We start from the raw sequence: 24,645 nt of genomic DNA, 5'->3' as shown, positions 1-24,645 counted from the left end.
GTCTTTGTGTGGCAATGACTGTCAAGCCTTTGTTTGACCACTCCCAGTGAATCCTATTAAGCCAAAGCTACACACAGTTAGAAGCATATGCTCATATTTAAAGGAAAGCCCGCCGATTTATACTAGGTAGTTAAATTATCCCACAAACTGAGTTATCCGATATAAACGGAGTGATTTCTTTCACAGGCAAAAAAAAGAGGTAGCCTTATTGCAGAATGGCGATAGATGGAGCAGCTATAAGCGTGGAAATGCGGCAGTAAATATTATTTATCATTCTGTTTAATTGGGGGAAAAAATACTCCGGAGCACAATTAATTTTTTTTCAGGTATTTTACATTTAAAAAAGCTGCGGCAAAATAATGAGTTGTGGTCGCTAAGCCGTTATTTTCCAGTGTATTATTCCAGCTCATAGACATAGCCCACTGTAGCAGGAAGTCCTCGCGTTGTGTCTGACCAAAAAAAAAAAAAAAAAAAAAAAACCTACCATAGAAAGTTCAGGGTGTGCAGCTGCAAGCGGCGGCTCCGTCTAATACACGCGTCCTGTCAAGAGATTGACAATATTACAAGAATTCAACTCTCACTTTCTAAGGAGACGCTCCTCACCACACACTGTAATCTCTGCCTGTCTCCCCCCTCTCTGCCATTTTTTCCCTCTCTCCGTGTAAACACATCTCCCTCTTTCTCTCACACGGATTACACAGATGATGGCGTCTATTCATATTCCGTTATATGTTTTTTTTCTATCCCTAGAAACGCAGGCTGCTCATAGAAATGTTGTCTGAAGAAATATCGCAGAAGCTTCTTCGGGCGCCCCAAGTTGCCAGCGGATTACTTTGCAACTCCAGAGCTCTGTCATTGGAGGACGGCCACACGTGACTACGGCACCCTTCTGGTAAATATTATTCAAATGCTCCACATGGTTACTCCAAGTGCTCTTCCCTGCATGCCTTTATACATTCAGGTTAATTGTGATCGGATATTAGACAGACAGAAGTCCCAGCCTTTACTACTGTTGAGGGATTCCTAGTTTTATTTGAGACAGTTTGATGAGCTGGGTCCATGGACCCCCAACAGTCTGCCCTCCCTCTGCAGCTGCATGGCAACAGTTTTGCTATGAGCTCTGGACAAGTGCCAAAACTAAGCGCGGGATACAATGAAGGAGGAGGAGGTGGAGGAGGCCAAGAAGCAGAACTTAATCAGCAAAACATGACCTCCTCTGCTCATGTCAGGTCCAGGTTGAACCCAGGTGAACAGTTTCAGCGCCCACTGGAGCCTCTGGTTCACTGCCATGCCAAGGGCAAGCTGGACGTCAGGAGCAGGAGTCTACTCACCATCTGCCGCTCAGGAGTAATGTTTCCCTGGATGAATCCACGGACAACTGACTCTGAACAATGTGGTAACTCCGGTTTTGTTTATTATCTTTTACTTTTGAAAGCTGTAAGTGAGCACAAAATACTGTTGACACAACCTTCATTAAGTGCTCTGATGGGGTGAATCCATATATGCAAATGCAATGAGCACCCCCCCACACACACATTTGTGCATTGAGTGTTTGACTCACACAGTGATGTCTGACCTTAGCTGTTAGACTTCTTGGTGCATGAAGACACTGAATGCACATGCTGCAACTAAATACACAGTCAGACCCAAAGTATTTACATACGTACTAACAAATTCATGAACGGACAAAGCAAAAGTCTCTCTTGTCAAATGTGTCACCTGCATCATTTATCATGCTCAGAGGTCCGTTCATCAGATGTGAAGGCTCTTTCTTCTCTATTAGGTTAGCTTAGGCTATGAATGGGTGTTGATGTTGCACAGTTAAACAAATGTCAGTGTCTTGTTTTTCCAGTCCTGTAGGCAAAGTAATGTTCAGAACAGAAAAGCTGCAGTGAGTAGGCCCCACAAAGCCTTTTTGTAAGCTGCTGTTTTGCAACTGAGGATATAAATGTCATCACTTTATGATCTGTTATTTCTTAAGACAAGCATTAAATAAATCCTATCTGTGAGCCAATTGTAACGTCTGTCCTAATGGGTGAGTTTATTTTGAGGGTGAAATCACGTAGTGTCTCGGTACTTTTTACAGAAGACAATAACAGTATGAAATGCATGAAACAAAAATGCTAATTTTACTGTTTGATTCAGTAGTAGTGCTTATAATTTTTCACAGAAATAGATAAACAGCCACTCTTTTGACACTACAAACAAGCTTGAACATAACAAGGAAGCTACAGTCTCCCTTAAGTGCAGTTTCCCCTCTAAGGTCACTAAAGGCCTTATTAAGTGCCCATTAACCCCTGTGTGTCATATTGTTATCAACAGGGACCTGGTATCGCTCATATACATGTCAAATGGAATCTCTAATGGTGGTTATTTTCAGTGGTGGTCCCAAGGTACCCTTTAAGTGACTGAGATGGGGATTTGACAGGTCTGCTTCCGTGTGTAGCTGTGATTAATGTGGCCTGTCAGGCAGCCGTAGTGGCGTCAGATGTTTCCCCCAGACTGTGTCTTCGGGAGGTAACTTTCCCTGAACACATAACACAGTAGACAGCCAGTCTTGTATAGTGTCTCAAGCATGACTGAATACACAGGAAGAGCTGAGGGCCCTACTTTGTCCCAGGTTGATTGGCTGAGGATTAGCATGGGCCTTACTGCACTTGAAGCCCTTCTGAAGGATAGACTTGTTAGATGTGTGGCACTTGCTTCTAACGCCCCCCTCTCCTTTATGTGCTTCCTCCTGCATCAGTCAGCGGTGGTGCAGCGGCGGGTCTGTCAGGCAGACGAAGGCTCGCCGTCAGGAGGGATAGAACGGCCTTCACCAACAGCCAGCTGCTGGAGCTGGAGAAGGAGTTCCACTTCAGCCCTTACCTGTGTCGTCCCCGGAGGCTGGAGATGGCGGCTGGGCTGCAGCTCACTGATCGGCAGGTCAAGATCTGGTTTCAGAACCGCAGGATGAGGTACAAGAAGGAGCAGAAGTACGGAAAGGTGGCTGGTTCGGCCCAGTGGTCTCCCTGCAACTCCTCTCAGAGCTCAAGCTCATGCGAGGACCTCCTGAGGTTTCCAGGTGCATGTGTTGTTAGAACCTCCTCCTCCTCAGAGCTGCACTTCATGGATTGTGCTCCCACCTCCTCCTCTGTCTTTGGCTCTCACGGCGATGCCAGCAGTGGTCAGTGTATTCACCCTGCAGACCTGCCCCAGCTGAGCTGCATATTTCCATCTGTTGCAAATGGTCTACCGCCCTCATGTTCGGGCATAGATAGTCATCACCATGCTGGCATTTCAAACTGGCCCTAGGGCCCCATAATGGCCGTCCCTCCTGTGCTCATCAAAATCTCAATGATACATCCACTTTCACTTACTTATGAAAAACGGGAGGATGTCTGATTAGCACCCCTGCGTCGAAATCCCCTGAACACAGCCGTTCACCATTCATGAAACATTTTAATTAAACTATGTGAACATATCTTAATTAAAGGAGAGCTACAGTGATATCATTTATGTTTCTCAGGCACAGTTACTGAAGGCTGCAGGTCTTCAAACTTGCTGCTCTTATCGTATACGTACTCAGCATGCACAAGACATTTGAGCAATTGATAATTATATGTTGTTTTGCTGTAATTTTGTGGCTGTTACATTCGTGTTGTCGTTGCACGTTTAATGCATGCGGGAATCATACCATGAGTGAGTTTTCTATTTCCCTCTGTTGTTAGAGAATAGCAAAGTGGTTGTCATATTTTCATAGTGTCACATTAGGCCTCTTTTTTCATTCTGTACTTTAAATAGCAGGTCATTTGTGTAAAATGTTTTAACTGTGAAATGGGCAGAATAACGTTCATATTGAATGATGTTATATTTTTGTTAAAGCCATTAAAGGATACGGCCAGTCTTTGATACTGCTCTTGATTAATTGAGATGTCACATACTGTACATGCTTAATAAATGCATTTGGGAAAACTGTAGCTCTTGTGCAGTGTTTACCCTATTCATCGCTGATTAGAATTAAATTTTTTCCAGCAGTATTTCATGATTAAGGATTCCTGGATTAGACCCCAAATGGAAAAAAAATGAGAAAGAGCCTGTAATCAAATTAACGCATGCTTTAGATTCATTGAAAACTCTACAGTATTGTGCATTCAAGTTGCACAATTTTGCCACATAAGCCTCTCCCTTGCTCCTGCCTCCCGGTTCCCTGCCATTAATCACAGAGACAAGGCAGTCTTTCCAGCACTCCAACCACAAGCTCTGAACCCATTGGGCACCATGACAAGATCTCTTGCCTCCTCCTTCCCAACCCTTGCCTTTTCAATAGCCAAATTGTAGTGCTGCAAGTTGGGGCTGGCCTCCCTCTCAGGGGGCATGTTAGTTGTGTAGCTTAGAAGCCCTTCCAGCAGCCCACAGGCCACAACAGACCAATGAGGTTCAATCACTAATGACAACATATTATCTTTAAGAACAATGAGGAGACTTTGTTTTCTAACAGCGTCCCCTGTGCCTTTGTGACATGTGGATTCTCAGATGTAATCGATGTCATGGAAACATTATTTTCCTCTTGCTGTTTTTTTTATTTCAACAATTTCAACTTGCGCTGAGCTAAATTGCGCACACAGGGGCATTATGCGTTTATTTGACAGAAGTGGGTCACAGGTTCTCTTGGGTCTCAACAGTATTACACTTCAAAGACAGACAGCAACTTTCAGGATGAAGGAGTGAACCTCCTCTTACACTTGAGTTTGTGAGCTGTAGTATCAATATTCCTAATAAAACTGCACGCATGTTTTGGACATGCTGACACTTTTATATCAGAGGCCTTACTGTAAATGAGCTGTCACACAGGACCACTGACAGCTATGAAAGGGGGGAGGTAATGAGGAAGCTGATCCCCTAGTGGTCCTGGATAGAATAACTTCCTGCTCCTAATTTATTAGCTAATCAGCCTGTAGATCAGTTGTCATTTAGTAAATATTCGACACCATTTTCAGCAGGTCCCAGTCAGTGCCAGGGGAGCTATACAGCAGCTGCTCTGCAAATTTTGAATAAAACAAAATAAGGTCTACAGCACATCTGTATCAAAGAAGTGTTGACAGCTGTGTAATTTAAGAGAAAAGTAATAAAGGCAAGTGAGAGAGAGAGAGACGAGGCAAGAAAAAGCTCTCCCTTCAAACATGTTGGCCTGCACAGGGACAGAAAGAGGGGGGATTGTGAGGAAGACGAACCAGACAGTGTTGGATTCCTGAGATTCTTGCATATGCCGGGTGATTTATGGTGTTAATGGTGCTGAGGCTCAATAGGACCTTTACCTCTAGTTCCTCACCACATTCTCCTTCCAGACACTAAAAGCCAGGAGGATCCACACACTGGAGAGCAGTAATTCTGTGGATGGGGTCAAGGGGGATCCCCAAGGGTCAAGGAAAGCCCCCCCAAGGGCCCCACTGCGAGGGGGAACATTACAACATTAAGTTAGCCAGTTGTTCTCACTCCTAGTTAGCAACTAAAGTCATTATTTCCTTTCTACTCACTTGACCCCCTCTTGTTTGATGACATCCGTTTTCGGGGACCAGATCTGCTAAAGCCAAAAATCCTTACATGTTTTTTTTTTTTCTTTTCTTAACTCTGGGCTTTGATCACACTGGAGCGATGTATTAAGTGGATCTCTGAAGTGATAAATGATGCCAGCCGTGGTGCCATGAAACCAGCTTTGGTTACGGTCCATCATTAATTTGAATTTTTTTTTTTTTTGTTATGTCCTTTACAGTGACGGATGTACCACTGTCCCATTTGCAGCTGTTGTGAAACTGATTTTGGAGATAGACTTGAAAAATGCTCTATGCATCAAGACTTTTCTTAAGCTGCCATGAGAAAAAACTGCTGTGTCTTTAACAAAGACGTGCTGCTTTGAGTATCCTGAAGCATTTTCTCCTGCGTTCTACAAACCTAAAGCCTGAAGCTTATCATGTTACCATCACAGCAAGCTACTGGTGTCTTCTGGAGTCTTATGTTATGACGTGGTAATTCCATCCATTATATGGAGATCACCATTAGAGGAAATTTGTGATAATAATCATAATAAATGTCTATGTGACAGTCTGTGTTACTATTGGTGTGTATGCTCTGTCTGTTTATTCTCTGATTGGTTGGCAAAATACATCAAAGGCTCCTAAATTCCCCCAAATCATGGCAGCCCCATTATAATCTCACTGATTGTACAGTAGTGTGGGGTTGACTGTTTTTTACATACAGCATAATCCATACATGCACTAACTTACAACACTGCTTCATGACAATGGCTGACATGCGTCATACATTATATCAATTGGTATAAATGCACTCCAAAAGCACAATAAACTATTACATCACTGTGGCCTTATCTATTTATTTGCAATTTATTTAATCATTAAGAGGATACTTTGGGAAACAAAGCTTCAGCAGAGCACAAGAAAAGTGAGATCCTCCTCATTATATTGTGATTAAGGAATCATCCTCGAGTGTGTTACAGTGAACGACTACGACAGACTCCACATCACACCTGCAACCATAAAACAGTATCTCACAATTTATGCATACAAGCTCAATCACTTACTAACCTAAACACATGCAGAATACAAGACAAAGCTGAGGAAGCCCATCATATAAGATAAAAGGGCAGTCATTGTTGAGGTTACCTTTGGGTTTATTCTGTCATGACGCAGCGTCACATGCTGGCAAAATTATGCAGGATGTAAAAGAAGACATAGCGGAATCAATATCATTCTGGGATTTATGGGCATTTATATTCTTTTGTACATGTCTGTGTCTGCAAGGAGGAAATATGGTTTTTGTATGTTTAATCTGTAAAATGTCTTTGAAAAGATACACATCATGTTCTTTTATGTACTTTAGTTTGTGGTAATTCATAGATCACATGACTGATCAGTGAAGTATATATAAGGAAACCAGAAAAAAAACTCTGACAGAAAAAAGTGTGGTTGTAATAAATCTTAGTAAAGTGGAGAGCAGTTGTGCGATGTGTTTTAATTTTGATGAATTTGTTGAAGCTCACTGATCTGCACTTCACTGCGTCCTGAGAGCTAGAGATGATCTATGAAACATAACAACACCAAAAGTTGCTGTAACTTATTTCCATAGTCTACCTGACCTACACAAGTTCATGACATAGACACAGAGACTGACGTGCACATGTGCTGCATCTCAGGCTGACAGCTGTGAATTAAATGTTTGAATTTCTGCGTGTTTTTCCCACAGTTTTTGACACAACCGTCAGGATCAGACTGCAACATCTACCTTTACGAAATACCTGGAATGAACACACTGTTAAAGATTATCATCAGCAGTTTTGCGTTTTTCTTTTAACTTATAATGTTTGAGATTTGAATGATCTGAACGATGAAAACAATAGAGGTAAAACCTTGCCTCCTGTGGCTGTTAAATGCAATACTTTGGTCCATTGTTGAGTAAAACCCTGAACTTTTATGCCTGGCCTTTAGGAGGTTTTGTTCTTTTTATGACCTATTAACCTTCTCAGCCTTCTCCCTCCACAGTAGTAACTGCTGCCCACCAGTCTCTCCAGGTGCTTGTTGCTCAAGATGATTGTTAAGTATCAATTTCCTGTGTCACCTTTATGGCTTTTATTTATTTGTCTGCTCCTTCATGTGGAACAGAGCCTGAGCGTTACTCAGGTAGATGGATTATAACTCAACTGCTACGACTCATCAATCTTGGAAATTTGACTTCCTGAATCTCATACAACTGTTACTGTCATATTACGGCACGGCATTATCAAGATCAATGACATTTTAAATGCTACCCAGTTAAGGATGATCGGTGACAATAAAAAGGTAAGTTGGTGATGAAAGTGTCTCAGCTGTGGTGAGCAGCACGGTGCACAGTGAGAGAGTCACCTGCTGGAGCTCACTTTCCCAGTGAAATGAATGAACTTGTAATCACAACAGTCACCCTGTTAAATGTCACATGTTGACCATTATCGAGCGCTCAAGAAGTATTTAACACCCAATGGCTTTATCACGCGGAATCTAATCAATGCACACTTTCTTTTGGTGATTCTGGCTTAAAATGCTGTGTGGAAAAATCTCACAGGCAACACAGGACATGAAGATAATAACATCATAGAAATATGTCAGAATACACACGTTTGGATGTTGTAAATATCCAGTGCTTGTCTGTTGTTTGTTTTAACAGCTCGAAAAACATACATATACATACAATAACATAGTTTAGGTGATATCTGATGACCTTTAATGTATGAGAAGTGCTAACAAACAAGATCCTGAAGTGATGTTTGAGAAGTCTGTTACAGAAATCAGTGCTGTTTGTTGTCCCAACCATGTCCAATTAAGAAGCTTGTTGTCTCAACTTACAGCAGACCAGGGATTTGGATTTGGAGTCTAACTGACTCATAATTTTAGTAGTATCCCAGTGTATTGCCTCAAATTGATTTTTCTACAAACGAAAGGCATATTTGTTCCCGCATAGCTAATATAACTTTTAACACATAAGATATGTATTTCCTGTGTGTACTAACACTACTTCATGGTCATGTCCATATTTTTCACATTCATCACACATGCGAGTCCAGTCAACATATTGTTTTTATTCATTTTATGACACAATTCAAAAAGCAGTCAAAGGAAATTTGGTTAGTGTTGCAAATGTTATTCTTGCACATACAGCAGGGGGATCTGTGGGACCCCGAACAATGAGGATCTAAAGCCAACATCAACAAAACACAAAGTTTAAAACTGGCACACAAGACTGACATTTTTATTTTACTGACTGCATGAATAATCCTTGTTGAGCCTCATTTGTTAAAACTAAACATTTCTGAAATGGCAGTAACTCAAAGCCATGCAGCCAAACAATGCTCTGAGCCAGATAGCTTTATTTTAAATTCTTCCAAAGAGTTTCCAAAGAGACAGAATATATCATCCTGAATTTTGGGGAAATGTGTACAAAATGATGCACAAGACATCTAGAATATTTCCATTTGATGGAATATGCAGCCATAAAATTCATGGAGGCTTGGCTTTGAATATGTCACACAGTGTAAACATCATATAGCTTCAATGCAGAGCAGGAAGAAGCTGACAGAGATGATATGATACCATCAGACGGTGAGAAATAATATAATTTTAACAACCGTGAAGCTTCTTAACTGGAAATAAAAGATTTTAAACTAATATTTGAAGAGTGTAAATATACAATATTCATCCAGACATCTTCCCTTTTTATACTGCAAGAATAATCCTGAATCTCAACAGAAGATTGGTGCTTTATTAATACAGTGTCATTTTGCTATCAGCAGTTTGCTATTAACCATGATTAGCATGCACAGTAGACTACTGAGCTGCATTGTGAACGAGCAGGGGATGTTTAAGCAAATAAATAAATAAATAAATAAAAATCGCTCCTTCCCTTTCCCTGCAGCGACAACAATGCTGTATGAGGGAGAATATTACAGACTGTGCTGCAATGATGAACATTTCCTCCTGTTTCATGTTTAACCCTGCTCATTTCCCACAGTAAGAACTCTGGAAACACACAAGTGTGCACAGCAGCTTGGGGGGAAGATGACTGATGGCTTGTTGTCATGATGTTTGGGATTCTGCCGACTCGAAGCCTCTTGGCTCACTGAAGCTGTGAAGCGCTGCAGTACATACTACAGGCTATTGTTGAAAAGTCCCGGTATTAGCAAGGTATTGCTTCATTGTCACACTGTTGAGCCTGTGCAGAATGCAGTTATCTGTAATATCCCTGGCCATTTGCACAGTAGTTGCATGGGATTTATGATTATGGTTCATGCACTGTGACAGATTTCATACCATTCATCGACAGAGCAAGGACAATTATTAGAATTTCAGGCCGTGAGTGGATGGATTTTGTTTTTCTTTTCAGGAGGTATTGTGTGTGGGCTGGGTATACACTAAACTAAACCTTACCTCTGACATCACTATTTTTCAAAAATGTCAATATTTGAGAAACACAGACATGCTCCATCAATCATATAGATAGCCATCTTTCAACCGGTCAATGTGCCACACTTGAATATCTGTGTCTCTGCTCTGACCCTTTTCCTCTTGCTTTATTTCTCTTTGTCCCTCGGCTGTATTACAGCTCTATCACGATGCTACATTGATGCTCCATAAACATGGCATGGATGGCTGTCATTTTCCCATCCTGGAACTGCATTAATGGCAGTGACCTCCCTGACTGGTGGTGACAGTCGTCTGTCAGCGCTGGTTAATTCCCAATCTTGTGAGGGTCAAGAGCTGACATATAATGAGGCTCGACAGTGTTGGAGGGCTAGACAAGGGTCTGGTGTCAACAGCGGCCGTAGCATCATGTCAGCAGCGTCAGGATGAGGGTTCAATTGAGACCACGGAGGTAATCCGAGCACGGACGGCACTGATCCGCTGACCTCCACTGCCTATTGACACACATCAGAGCATGGACGCAAAAAACAAATTAGCATCAGTCAATATTGTCTCCCTCATCCTGCCTCCTGACACAGCCACCCAGGCGCCGCCATGTTTACCTCACCTCCAGTCAAAACAATGCAGACAATAGAGACCATGATGGAAAATACCTCCACTGAGTTTTAAGAGGATGTTTTTTGTTTGTTTGTTTTTTGTGGGTGGGGGGCTGGATGTTCACATTTCTGGTCCGTCTGCAAATGACTTGCAGAATTTGGTTTGAGGGAAGTCAGTTTCAGATTGTGGGATCCATTTCACTTAAATCGTGAGATTATCCTCTTTCTTTCTTATTTCTGAAACCATCTCATGCAGAATTTGTGGTTTAGGGGATGCAAGCTGTCCAGAGGAAGGAACCTCAGTGAAAGATCATTTGTGGGTGTTTTTTGTTTTGTTTTGCTTTATGTGATAATATAACTTCTGTCGCATAAAGGTGCTGGGCAGTGATGTGGAACAAAACCTCAAATATGCTAATCAAACATATGGCACTAACAGCGATTGCTGTTCTTGTCCTACAAGATAAAAAGGTTACTTGGTTTGAAATGTAATTTGAATACGTCCGAAGGCTGTAATAGGCTGAGGCTGCTGCATTTTTAAAAATTCGTTTGCATACGAGGAAAGCAGAGATTGCTCACACCTGTTTTTTTCTCTTCTTCTTCTTCCTCTTCTTCTTCTTTCCCCCTCTCCGCAACCCCTTCGCGCCCCCCGCCACCCCCCCTCCCTCTGCTGAAAGCCATTACAGAAATACAATTTCTAATACCTCCGCACAGGTCTTCGATCGACTGCAAACAAATTTATATTCAGGCGGTAAACAGAAAGCTGCAGAGATTTATTTATTGAGTGTGGAGGAGAGAAACAAGCTAGCGCGTGAACCCTGAGTAACCTCCGAGCTGACATGAAGATGGATCAGTGCACGCTGCAAATGCATGGAGAGAAGGGATATATTGCACTCAGTCATTCAGCACATCGCTGCCTGTAGAATCCCATTAACTCCCACAGCTGGGACCATATTTCTGTGTTGTAGGAATGCAGTTAGAAGTTGTTCATTACGCTGAATTATTTTGTAATTACTGCAGACTTAAAAGACATAGGAAATATTGTTCAAATAAAGGGATAAGAACAGAAATAGACAGTTACTTTAAGTGCTTTTTTTTTTTAAATCAAACATTACGGTTTGTAGTTTTGGACTGTTATCTAGGATTGATAATAATTATAACAATAATCATATTATTAATAATAAGAAATAGCCCGCATGTTGTGGCTTTCTATTGAAATATGAAATGTATTAAATATATTTTTTCCATTGACTGATATAAGCAAATGCACAAAGCAGTGATTTCAATGAATTTTAAATAATAAAATAAATAATAAATGTCGTATTTTAGTTTAACATCCCTGCTCGTCTTCAGTGATAATTTGTACATCGGCTAAAGTCAATCACATGAAACGCAAAATCAAAAATGAAACTAATTTCTTAAAGTTTGTTTGCATTTGTTGGATTTCTTGATCAATTAAAGCGTGTCTTTTGAAACTAATTGAAAGCAAAGCAATTAAACAGTTTGGATATAAACACTGGACACTATCAGAATATTATTAGCTGTATTAATTCCCTTTATTTCAAATGTCTGCGCGCAGGCTGAGCGATGTGTGTATTTGAAAGTAGGTCACCAGACTTCAGGAAAGAAAAGAAAAAAAAAAAAAAGCTGTGGAGCTCCTTGACATTTTCACTTCTGAACAGGAGGTGAAAATACTGTGCTGCTGCTGCTGCTGCTGCTGCTGAGTTTCTGCACACCTTATCTGTTGCACCCAAACACAGGCAAGCTGCATTATGTGCAGGTTCTTTCAGAGAACTGCAGACCCAACAGCCCTGGACAAGAAGTTTTGGGGGGGGCAGAGTTAAAACAGGTTTTTGGGCTCTGTTTAGCAACACGCTCTATTTTGGGGGGCGTAGGGAGCAGCTAATCCAGGCGAGGAGCTATCTTTAACCTGAAGTGTCCTCTCTGTCAGAGGCAACTTCTTCTTCTTTTTTTTTCTTTTTTTTTGTATTTGTTCGAGGCTAATTACAAATCTGCTGCCACTGAACTTCTTAATACCAGCTGTCACGACCTCTGAACCCATTAAGTGTGCCTTTCACATGACCTAAGCCCTTTGCTAAAGAGGGCCTTGGGCTTTCAAGGAGCCTTCGCAGATTTGCATAATCCATTAGCTTCATCAGTGTAGGTCTATATTATGCTAATTCCGCTTTGAGAAAAGAAGTTTTCATTGTTGTCGTGAAAAATTATCAAAATAGCAGAATTTGACCCAAAACACATTTCTCTTGAGGCCAAAAAACTGTTTGATACTTACACGTCTGACGTCATAGCCAACCTGTCTGCATAGGTGAGAGGTCCATGGAGGCCTCCCATGTCTGGTGAGGATGATGATGAGCTTCACTGCTGCTATTAAGGATGTTTGCAATTTTTTTTATTTTTATTTTTTGCTATGGCCTGTATGATGCCCCCTTCTGTGGCACCATTAAAATACTGACCTTAAGAGAGTTTCTCAACTCAGTTTTCTTCTTTCTTTTCCCGGTTTAGTCAGTGTTGTCCTCTCGGATGACAGAGATGTCCAGCTATTGGCCGAGACCAGGAGGGCACGTCATCTCCATCAATCAGGGACTGCTTTCTCCTCTGAGGAAATGTCCCCACGGTCGTCCAGCCGCCTGACCACGCGTTACTGGATGCATGAGAGGCCGGGCATGAAGTGAAACCCCGTCCAATGATTATGCAGGGGAGAGGTGATAATGACTTCCTATCAAGAGTTAACGGCCGAAGGGGAGAGTAGCCCTCTGTTCACGGGCTGCTGCCGAGCAAAAGAGGTCATAAACCGGGACCTGGACGGCAGGGCTCATCCTGAACTCGGCAGTCGGGACGAAGAGGGGAAACTGGAGGTTGAAGTAGCCTCGGGATTTAATACACCGCATCCACGGCACTTTACTCTCTCCAACAGTTTGACTCTGTGCACCTCTTTGGACAGCCCTCCTCCTCCACCACAACCGTGTCAGACTCTGGAGGGCTTCTCGACACCGGCCTGCCCCCACTCGTCCCGTGTCCCCTGGCGGTGCAGGGCGCAGGGGCAAGGCTGCCCAGGACGCGGATACTGCGTGTCAAATCACAACGAAACGCTACAATCCGGTTTTGGGTCACTTCTGGACCATATTCAAAACGACCCACATAATGGTCCCGAGATTCACGTCGCCGTGGGGAGCACAGCTGGCTCGGACTGTAGCGTAGCTGCTCTGGATGTAAACAGTAAAACTTTTGGGTGGATGAGAGTGAAGAGGAGTCAGCACCGGGCGGGTAAGTTTTTGTTAAAGGGGGACTGAGCAGGAGAGGAGGGGTAAAGCAACGCTGAGACTTAAAATGAATTCAGGATAAACGAGTTTAGGATTCATTTTAAGTTTTGGACAACTTTCATTCGTAGTTGAGAAAAGTTTGGTCGAAGTTCTCTTCAAGCTTGAAAAAAAAAAGGGAAAAAAAATAGCTGACGTGTTTTGTGCGTCACCGTGCACAATTTCCTCTGTCACCAACAAACTTGCTGAAGTAAAGTTGAAGTGAAAAAAAAAAAAGATATGATATCGCCACTTTTTTTAAAAGCAGATCTTAGGGTTTGACAGGCAGCGGTAGCTGTTTACTCGACGCCACATTTGAATATGCACATGAGGACCTGGTTACTATTTCCTTAACGGTGCCACGTTAATGTCTGTTAGGTTATTTAACATTTTCGCTCCACCTACTGTTGTAGGCAGGATCAGACTGTACACACAAGGAGGGTGAAGTACAGTAAAAGGCCTGCTTAGCCACAGCGTATATTCAACTCAGAAAATGATCAATTATTTACCCTTGCCCTCACTAACCAGTAGCCTTTGAATAATGCAGCAGACCACTGGCTGTCCAGGCTCACAGGAAGTTGAGTAAAACTTACTCTTGTAAGCTGGAGTGCTCCCTGAGTATTGATTAGTTGTCTGTTTGTAATGAAAGCCCTTGTGTATTGATTTCAGTTTGCAGCACCTTTACATGTGTCCACCTTTTTAACATAATTGCTGTCACAGATCATCATTTCCCTGACTGATGAGTCCTGGGCAGAGAGCCCACAGAAGAATACATTCCAGGCTTAAAAAAAAATACCGATAGCCTCCTAATGTGAAAAATGCCTATCAATCCTCAATTTTATGTGAGTTATAGTATCTTACATACATCCTTCATTGATCAATAATGTCAGTTGACTGACTGGCCACTGTAGTTGGGCTGGGTTTCATAAATTTTACATGGATGAAGATTTACTACAATGGTGGTCCAGTCTTTTTTTTTCCCCCCCACAGCACAAGCGTGCTGCTGACCCAAATGTTCAGTGACCAGATGCAGGTTGGTCATTACCACAGACCGCCTGTGATAAAAGGCCTGAGTTCCACTACAAGCAACATGACAAACACAAAACTGCTGCAAAATTCACATTAGGATGTAAAATGATATGGATTTTAGACATTATTTCTGACGGTGCTGCATCGTGGAGGAAGTGTGCACAAAATGTGACATCAGCACCCTTGATTTGACCAAAATTTCTAGCTTTTATTTCCCTCTTGCATGGTCAGAATTCAGACTGCCAGGTAAAATTATGTGCATTTGTGCAGCTTGTGAGCCATAATTTCTGATTAAGACAGGAGTAGAGTGGCAAAAGGTGACACACACCTTTGATTTGCAAGCACAAACTGACAAAAATGCTGCGATGCTCGCAGCAATGTGCATTCACACACATTTCTAAACATTCTTCTCATGATGCTGCTGTAGGAGAAGCAATAGGTGACGTTTGATTTGTCATAAATATTGCAGTGTTGTAACATGCAGCAAACACCCGATATGTAGCTTTTGCTTACCTACTTGCACCTACTCGAGAATTTAGATTAGTGGGTAAACATTTCACAGATGATGCAACACCGAGAGAGACAAAAGGTCATTGCAGCATCTTTGACTTGTCAAGGAGTCGTTTTATTCATAAAACACATTAGCTGCTCATCTGATCCAAATCTGTGCATTTGAGAAAGCCATTTGCTCACACCCACCCACGCACACAAAGAAGCCTCCTCTCAGTACTGCTAGTATCATTGTAACCTTTTCCTGTATCTCTCTGAAGGGGATCATCTGTAGGAGTAACTCATTAGTGCTACTGTGTAACTTGTAAAAAGAGTCATTAGTGAAAGTAAGCTTTCCTCTGGAGATTGTATTGGTTTTGGCACAAAACAAAGTCTTGCGTATTCTTCCATGTTGAAAGGCCTCCACAGACCTGCAGTAACCTGATCTCCTGGCTCAGTGTATATACTCCCAGTGCGTCATTCTTCAATTATGCTTTGACAGCACCTGAATTACTGTGGGCTGGATGCCCAGATGACTGAGGCAATGTGTATCGATCTATCCCTTTTCTTCTTCCCTCTCCTTGGCTTGGAAGGCCCTTCCATTCCCTTTGCTGGCTGGCTATTTTTAAGCGTGCAAGTCATTCCTCAAATATTTAGTTTGATTCTTTTATGCCTTCTGGCCGGCATCAATTCTATTATCTTTGGAGCCATTCATCAGCATGTGCATGTGATTTGCACTCCTGAAAGCTGAAGTTCATAATTACGTACAGTTCCTGTGTATTGGTTCTTCATATTCGCTGCCCTCTAATTCTCAGGCTCGCCTATCCTTGACATTCATTTTCTTAAAACACAGATGTAGACATTTATCCTATAACTGACCTTTCCATCTGCTGTGCTTTTCCAAGTGGCTTGAGGCCTGTTAACCTTCCTCCCTATGAATTGTGGTGGGAGACATTGCATTACACCTGGCACACTGACTCCATTATGCAGCAGCAGCACATTTTCTCACAGGCAAAGACTCACTGACGACTTACCCACAATGTCAGCAATGAACAATCAAGATATAGCTGCAGTTCCTGTCATTCATTGCACATAAGTAGCATAGATGATACTTTAATGTGTGACCCAGAAACCTCAGAGGAAAAAATGGAGACATTTGTCATTAATGCAGTGTTTGAAAGGATTTGTAAACTGTTAAACTGTCATTGACATAGAAAGGCCTAAAGGCAAATTATAAAGGATTCTGATGAACACACTTAATGGACTGTAAACTTTATCAAGTTGTTTTGAATCGCCAAACATTTTTCTACTTTTCTACATATCTGCAATATGCAGCTGCATTTTGTTCTCTGGTTGGTGAACTTTGTCTATAGGACACACTTTGAAAGAAACAATTTTACAGTATAGATGTGAAAAGTTCAGATATTTCAGTTAGAGGTGTTGATTCAAATCTCCCGCAGTTTGTGATGTTGTTGTGTGGGATTACATTATATTGCACAGGTGTTTCTGGTATTATGTCCACACCTAGATAACGCATAATTCTCCATCTGCCTGTTTTACAGTGCCAAAAGCATTTGCAGTGTGCCTATCGGCTACTGCTACAGTTGATACCACAGTGAAATACATATGCAGTCATAAAAATGGCTCCCGGGTGAAGACTTGGCTCAAGACCAATTCCTACAAATCAGTTTCTTGGAAATCATTTTATAGAATGCTTGAATATTTCTTTAACTCACTTCTTCAGTATCAAACAAACCTGTGATTATTTATTCATTTATATTCCTCATTATCACACAAATTACCAGGCCAGTACCTGATATATCTATAATAAATGTATTGATTGAATTTCTGAGGATTTATACAGAAGCTATAATTACACACAAATGACACTGACTGAAGTTTATTATAAGAGTTTTTCCTGTTTCAACTCAATACTTTTTCATCTTATTTCCTGGATAATGGCGTGGATTCATTTTATTTAGAGTGGTTTTGCGCTCCTTTTGAGGGTAACCTCACTGATCTTGCTGACGACTGTTTTCTGCTCCTCTGCTCGCAGCAAGGATGCACATGACCTGCGGGTTCAGCATCGTTGGCTCGGGCCTCGGTGCTGTGGAGGCTGGAAGCAGCAGCATCTGCACGGATGGCCATCCCACGGCGAATGGGGCCCCGAGGACCAGCTTCAGCACCAGGCAGCTGACCGAGCTGGAGAAGGAGTTCCACTTCAACAAGTACTTGACGCGGGCCAGGCGGGTGGAGGTCGCCGGCGCCCTGCAGCTCAGCGAGACGCAGGTGAAAGTTTGGTTTCAGAACAGACGCATGAAGCAGAAGAAATTACAGAGAGACGGGCTGCTCTCCGACCCGGGGCCCCCGGCACCGCACTCGCACGCCGACACTCTGGACACCTGCCCCTCTCCTGCACCGTCCTCTCCATAACACCTGCCCCTGAACTCCTGAGCCGCAGCCACCGCGCGTTACACAGCGAGGACGCCTGTCTGCCTGACTGCAGATGTTTTGATTCCCGTTTGCATCGGTTTCAATCAGGCGTCACCATTATTTGCTTACCACGATGGGTGCTTATCGCAAGAAGCGCAATGGCAAGTTTCTTCATGCAAGAACGGGTCAAAACAATTTGTCATCGTCCCCGGCTTCAGACTGACGCTCTGGTTTGAATATTAAAATCCAAGTAATTCCATTGCGCTCCTATCCAGTCTACACAATGTAAACGAAGAAACAAAATTATATTAATTGTCCATAGAAACTGTGGCAGACTGTTTATTTATGCTGTGCAATTTATTCAGAAAACGATTTATTCCACAGGACACGTGCTTCCTAGCTTTGTTTAAAAAAACACAAATTAATTATTGTTATTTATTTAAGGTCTAAGTTTGATAATGTTTATTTATTGGCACGCAAAGAAAATACATTTTTAGTAAGTTTTACTAATTATTCCACCAAATCACACGGTTGCTCTTACTCTTAATCCATTCCAGTTCCAACATCATGGAGACTTCTTTTATTCCACCAGGCTGTTTGTCTGTGACAGCCCACATTGGAGGAAAAAGTCAGCTGCACCTGTTGGAGACAAACATCTTCAGCGTGATGTCTCAGCTGATAATTATCGGGATAATTTAGCCGAGTTTTATTGCTGCTTTCATATTGCAGCCTATTTTGTCCAGCTTTAAAGTTTCCATCATGCCTCGTCCACGGAGAGATTAAAATGCCATAATTGACTGATAGATTTATTGACCTCTCGTATTTAGAGTATTGATCCGTGGTGGTCCATCCATTTCAGGCACAAATCCGGGAGCGTTTGCACGCATCTGTAACTGCATGTTAATGGAATGTAGAAACATCACGGTCGGGAGCTGTTGCCTCTTTTATTACCCCAATACATGCATCAGAAAATGATAATTTAGCTTGAACACTCATGCGGGAGAGCAGACAATAAAACGCTGTCTGTGCTGTTTTGCAGATCAACCAATAAATTGCGTGGCCCCAGCAGCTCGAGCAGCTAAATATTCCTTCCAGATTCACATCTCATCTCATACAAAGTAAATGATTGTAAGCTCGGCTCTTAAACACTGTTCTATCGCGATGCGTTTCTGTCACCTTAATGTCTATTATAATATCAGGATATGAGCCATCAGCAGCATTAATTCTGTGCGAGGGAATATTTTTTGTTAGCTTTCAATTAGCGCTGTTTACATGGATATGAAGGGTGCCAGATCCAAAGCGGATATTAATGATAACAAAGGAATTAAAGTTAAGCAGCTGGGTGTTGTCGCTTAGAAATAAATATTTAAAAAAGGCTGGAATGAAAATGAATTCATTAGGTTAAAACGTTCAAAAGGTTTAAACCTTTAACAGGCGTCCTCGCTGGAATTTGTCGCCTAAATAAGATACTAGCACAGAATATAATGATAGACAGTGGAGTGGACGTGAAGGCAGCAAGGCCAAGCTAATGTATGCGGTTACACCAGAGTTCACCTCTCACCTCTTGACCTTTGTCTTGCCTCGGGACAACGATGACCCGGTCAGCGGCTCCGAGAGAGAAAGATGCACCATTAATTTGGGTGACCTCGAAGTCTGAGCTCTTTCTCTTTCTTTCCTTTTCTTTTCCCCCTCAACAACTCAGAGCGCTTTTGTTCTGGTGGTAGGCCTCTATGTCCACAAAATAATATTTCATTTCTGAATAGAGGGGCGACCAGGCCATATGATAATTGTTCATATTATAATTCCTTACCAAGCCACATAATGCATTTTTTTCTACACCTAGAGCTAACCTAATTTTTGCCCTATCTCCGATTTTAATAAGCCAAAAAATATGCTGGTGGCTCACTTTATAAACTGGATGAAAGAGTCTTTTCACCCAATAGGTTTTTGTATATAAACTACAGACCTATTTTTAATAGCAAAGTTGAAAAATTAAAGTCACTGGAGCATACTTAACACCTAATATGATTCCATGTCAGAGCCAGTATAAACAAAATTTAGAGCAACTATTCATTACATGCTCACTGCTTATATATTTCATGCATATCTGCTTGAATAATTTTAAAAGAATTTAGACATTAATCCCCTTCGAACAACATCTCTTATGATGTTCATCTCATTAATATTGACTGAGGGCAGGAAAGGAATACAAGTTCAGACTTACACGTCAGCAGAGGAGCTTTTGACAGTGCAAACATTTAAAAGTTTTATTTGTAATTGATCTGAATGTTTTTACATGAAAGCCAGACAAGAAGTGTGCCGAGCTCAATTTATTTGAAATTTGCATTTACGCAAAATGCACACCATTAAGACGGCCTTTCTCTAAACAAAATAGTACAAAGTGGAATGTTTAACAAAACAATCAAATGTGTCCCTCTTTTTTTATGCAAATACGCGTGCACTTGTGAAGGTTATGAGGATGATGATGAAGACAATGATGACGAAATGTGAGGATAAAGCCCATCAACATAAAAAAGTCCACTGTTCCTACTGAGAGGTGTGTTAGGTTGACCTTATTACAAACTCTTTTATCATCTTGTGCAAATATGTTCCCTTGCTACAGGGCTTCAAGTTACAGGTTGTAATGTGCGCAGAGGGGGTTTGCAGCAGGTGTGCACTCAGACTTTAAAATCAAAACTTACTTCATCACAGTTTTTGCTGTTTAATAGATTCACTTAGAAATGCACAACAATTTGAAATAGTAAGGAGAAAATGTATGGGGTGAAAAAAACTCATTTTGAATTATAGGGATAAGGTGAAGGTGAAAAGAAGAGTTGATTTATTTTGGGTGAACTATCACTTTAATTTCATCCTGTGGCAGCTTCAGCATTTGCCTCTCAATTGATGAAAGGCGAACCACATTGTTTGTTCAGACCTGACATTTAGTTCGAAAGCGTTTGAGTGTGACTCTACTCTGATGAATTTGTGCTCTTCTGTAATTCCTTCCTGAAGATGTACGGTTGGTTCACAAGACTGACAGCTGTGCTGTGCTTATACACGAGCGAACACACAGTGAAAGGAAGGGAAATAAAACCAAATAACTCAGCCCAAAATCTACTGCTGCCACAGCTACAGTCATGACACTGAACAAGTGAGAAATCTCCTCACGTTTATTTCCCTTTTCCCTTTCTTCACAGAGATAATTTCCTCGAATGAAATTCATTCCAAAATCTACTTTATTTAATTCATTAATTTAAATAAATAAGAAACATATTTAGAATGAGGAACAATAGCTCAAACAGAATTTGTAGAAGTGAAGTTACCTGCTGCTTTTTTTTTTTTTAATAAAACACTCCAAATGAGATATCAAACTAAAACCAGTGATGTATTCGATCATGATGAATGAGGCTATTGACAGTCTATTTGCCTCTGTATCGTCTTCTATTGCAAGTTACACTGATGTGGGCAGCTGTTGCAGTTCTCCTGAGGAGCGCTGCTTGGCATGAGCAATGACAGAACATATGCAGCTTACAGAATAGCTTACATTACATTTTAAATTAACACATATAAGTGGGTTCCTTCTGAGCTCATTGTAATTAATGCTAAGTTGACCTAAAATTAACTTAATGCATAATATGCATGTAATATCCTCACCGGTGCTCAGGGGAATGAATTCAATTGATCAAGCTAAGCTCTTTCTAACTCTGTGTGAAGCATTTATAGATAGCTCAGTTGTTGTTGTAATTACAGATCATTTGAATGTTCTCCTCCTTTTTACTTTTTCTGCTCGTCTGATTTTACTGTTTTTCTTTATTTGCAAAGACTTTCATGCACTATTAGTCTTTTTGATCGGGCTCATTCACAGATTTGACTACCAAACAATTTGTGCATCAAGATAGTTGAAATGAAGTGCACCTGCTTTTGCGTGAGTGTGTGCGTGCATGTTTGGATGCCCTGTGTACAATTACACAAATATGTGTTTTGTTTCCGAGGTGCTACCAATAAAGCGCTCAAAAAGATACAAAGCACCTATTTGAATAATTGTTCACTCACATGCGCATGCACACAAACATATACAAATCCATACATCACACTTTCTGACAGAGCCACACTGAACAACATGCGCACCAATCCGGTCCTTGCCTCTCCTCTCCCACTCCACTCCAGGGAGCAGATGTTTGGGGACAGCTTACAGCCTCAGCGAATTTCTGTGTACAAAGCAAACAGCAGCACTCAGCACTTCTGGCTGCAAAGGGAAATTTGCTCTTGAAGGGGGGGGCTTTGAGTCAATGTAAGGTATCATGAGGATGCGGGGGGAAAACAGTGAGAAGGGGTGCACACAGAGGTGAAACTGTGTCAAGGTTGCAAGTCTGTTGCATAGGAAAATTCCCTGTTTCTTGAGACGTCTGGTGCTGTGTGTCAGAGCAGTGCAGGGCAGCATGTACAGTACATACAATATCTCTGCGTGGCATCATGCAGCATCAATATAATCAGCCAAGGTGGTCCTGCTACATATCTGATTGTGTGGAGTCTCTCTGACCCCTCCCATGCAGCTCTGTCTACTCACTAGCTTGGGTTGCCCTTTCAAAAGTTGCACACAAGCATAAATTGAGGCGAAAAAAACAAAAAAATGAGCCTACTCAAGTTTGCTGATACTGCATCAGACATCAGCTATAACCTCGGACCAGCTATGCTAATGATGCCATTGATACAATCCGCTGATTTAACAGCACTGGGTCTGTGGTGGTATGCATGTGCTCCACTCAGTTTAGGTCCCGAGGAAAACTGCAATATTATTTTCAAAAAAGAATCACTGAAAATATCCTCTTCTTGCTTTTTGTTATTTTTTGTTTGCATTTCATGAAATGTAAATGTATGATGTGAAAAGACTTCAATAAATACATGTGTTGATATTCTGTTTTCTATCCAAAATGTTTACAGTGCAGCTTTACCACATATGCTCAGCAAGATGCTGATGCAGCCTTATGAATAAGTTCAAACATACACACATACACTCTTATGTCCAAGCATGTGTGCAAGTACAAACATTTTGACCTCTCATCAGTGTATTATAATCCCTAAACAAACCATCATAAATGAGCCCTGCGATGCTTATTTGTCTGAACAGAGGCAACCCCCTCCTCCTCTGCCCCTGGGGTGAGGTTGCCATAGTGACAGATTCATAGACATATGGAGAGAGAGGAGAAGGGGAGCAGGGTTGGAGGGGTGGGGCTGCAGGGGTGTGGTGGAGGGGGGGAGGAGGAGGGGATGGGTACCGGTTTGAGGACGTTGGCGCTCTGTTTTTCAGATGTCTCTTTGTGTTTCATCTGTCAATCAGCCATCCGTTTCAGTCTGAGCTCAGTGAAGGAACAGTTCATGAACTTTTCTCTATCAAGTCTCTGTCAAGCGCCATCTTGGCTGTTCTTCACGAGGGAGAGGATTGATTCTCGTGTTGGCGTCACAGCCCAAAAAATACAGTACAGGCCGAGTCACCATAGGCAAATAATTCAGTTGAAATGTGTATTATTGAATTGATTTGCCAGGCTGTACTCACATTTTGGCCATTTTGTTGTTTACACTAATGACCAATCAGTATTAGAAAAGCATACAGATGTTTTTGCTTCTTGCTAATTAGATTCAGATGATGTAATCAACATTTCAGCCAACCTGAGGACAGCTTGACAATGGACAGGGAGAAAGGGAGAGAGCGAAAGGAAGAGAGAGTGAGAGGAAGGGAGGGGTAAAGCGGCCATCAGGACTGGCCTTGCTGCTATAAAAACACATTTTTTCATCAGCCATTTTATGCAAAAGGGAAAGACCAGGTGCTCAATCAAACCTCACGCCTACTGTTTTATTTTTCATCTTCACCCCTCCCAGTGCTTCTCCACACAAACCTTCTGTGTGCCTTCTCGCTATCCTCACGCCATTCTTCTCTTCTCCTTCCCTCTCTCCGTGTCATTCGTCTTCCCTCCTGCCTCTGCACTGCCTGCTTCCAACTGATATGAGAGAGTGACCCTTGGGCCCACAGGGGTCAAGTGATACAAGGTCATTGGCAGGTCATCTCTGCTCACTGGCTGACCTCTAAAAGGACTTCTGGAAGGAGCCAATCAGGTCTTGCTCCTTCCCCCCTAAGGCGGATCCCCCCTCCCCAGCTCATCAGCAGTCTGTGTCACATGACCAGGGCGAGGCGTCAGAGGGAGGATGATTAATGATGCTTTTAGTACCTGTTTAGAATGAAGCTGTCCACACCGCACTGTAATTACCCACTCCCAGGCGGCAGCTGCCCAACATAATTGCTTTTTGTTTGTTGACCTGGTTTATTGAGGAGAAAGATGGCTTTGGCTGGGTACGATAGTGCTATGTATGGTATACAGAGGTGAGGATGTATGTTCAAAATTTGGGCAACAGTGCGTGTTTGAGATTCATTTAAGCTACATACGCGTGAGTGAGAAGATGCATACCGCATCTGTGTGTACAGATCGGGGAGATAGAAGTGACAGGAAGGTGCTTCAGGCTCTATAGTACAAATCCATGTCTTTAAACAAAATCAAAGTAAATATACAATTATGCTATGTAAGGACATGCTGTCAGGAAACACAGCATGGAGATGTGCAACCCTCCCTCTTCAGGTCAAAGACAGCCACAGACCTCTTGCGCAAGGTTACTGCATACCACTGGAATACACAAGTATTACACATGCACAGTTAAGGAGGGGTGTGCTCTGTCATGCATAATTTATGTCAACATCTCAAAAGCAGGGCCACTGTGTTGCTCTGAAAATTCAAAACTAAGTTCAGAGGGTCAATGGAATACCGTACCTAGAGCCCCCCCCCCCCCCTTCTG

The 24,645-nt window shown here is 42.0% G+C and overlaps 2 protein-coding genes across 2 annotated transcripts; both read left to right on the top strand.

The window, feature by feature from the left end:
• Positions 1-1,059: 1,059 nt before the first annotated feature.
• On the top strand, positions 1,060-3,294 carry LOC139335666 (homeobox protein Hox-D3-like). Its single transcript, XM_070969384.1, has 2 exons — positions 1,060-1,396; positions 2,777-3,294. The coding sequence occupies exons 1-2, from the start codon at positions 1,060-1,062 to the stop codon at positions 3,292-3,294; spliced, it is 855 nt and encodes a 284-aa protein (XP_070825485.1).
• Positions 3,295-13,263: 9,969 nt separating this feature from the next.
• hoxc1a (homeobox C1a) lies at positions 13,264-17,992 on the top strand. The gene is made up of 2 exons (XM_070969165.1): positions 13,264-13,819; positions 17,426-17,992. The coding sequence occupies exons 1-2, from the start codon at positions 13,264-13,266 to the stop codon at positions 17,800-17,802; spliced, it is 933 nt and encodes a 310-aa protein (XP_070825266.1). The 3' UTR covers positions 17,803-17,992.
• Positions 17,993-24,645: the final 6,653 nt, after the last annotated feature.

The sequence above is a fragment of the Chaetodon trifascialis genome, chromosome 8, assembly GCF_039877785.1.
Source record: "Chaetodon trifascialis isolate fChaTrf1 chromosome 8, fChaTrf1.hap1, whole genome shotgun sequence".
Taxonomy (NCBI): Eukaryota; Metazoa; Chordata; class Actinopteri; order Chaetodontiformes; family Chaetodontidae; genus Chaetodon; species Chaetodon trifascialis.
This window is presented reverse-complemented; position numbering and strand designations above follow the sequence as displayed.

What these genes read in the sequence shown, in the direction of transcription:
- LOC139335666 (XM_070969384.1), top strand. Translation starts at nt 1,060, where the DNA reads ATGGACCCCCAACAGTCTGCCCTCCCTCTGCAGCTGCATGGCAACAGT. An exon ending in AACTGACTCTGAACAATGTG is followed by an intron (nt 1,397 to 2,776) that starts GTAACTCCGGTT and finishes CGGGTCTGTCAG; the next exon opens with GCAGACGAAGGCTCGCCGTC.
- hoxc1a (XM_070969165.1), top strand. Translation starts at nt 13,264, where the DNA reads ATGACTTCCTATCAAGAGTTAACGGCCGAAGGGGAGAGTAGCCCTCTG. An exon ending in GAGGAGTCAGCACCGGGCGG is followed by an intron (nt 13,820 to 17,425) that starts GTAAGTTTTTGT and finishes CTCTGCTCGCAG; the next exon opens with CAAGGATGCACATGACCTGC.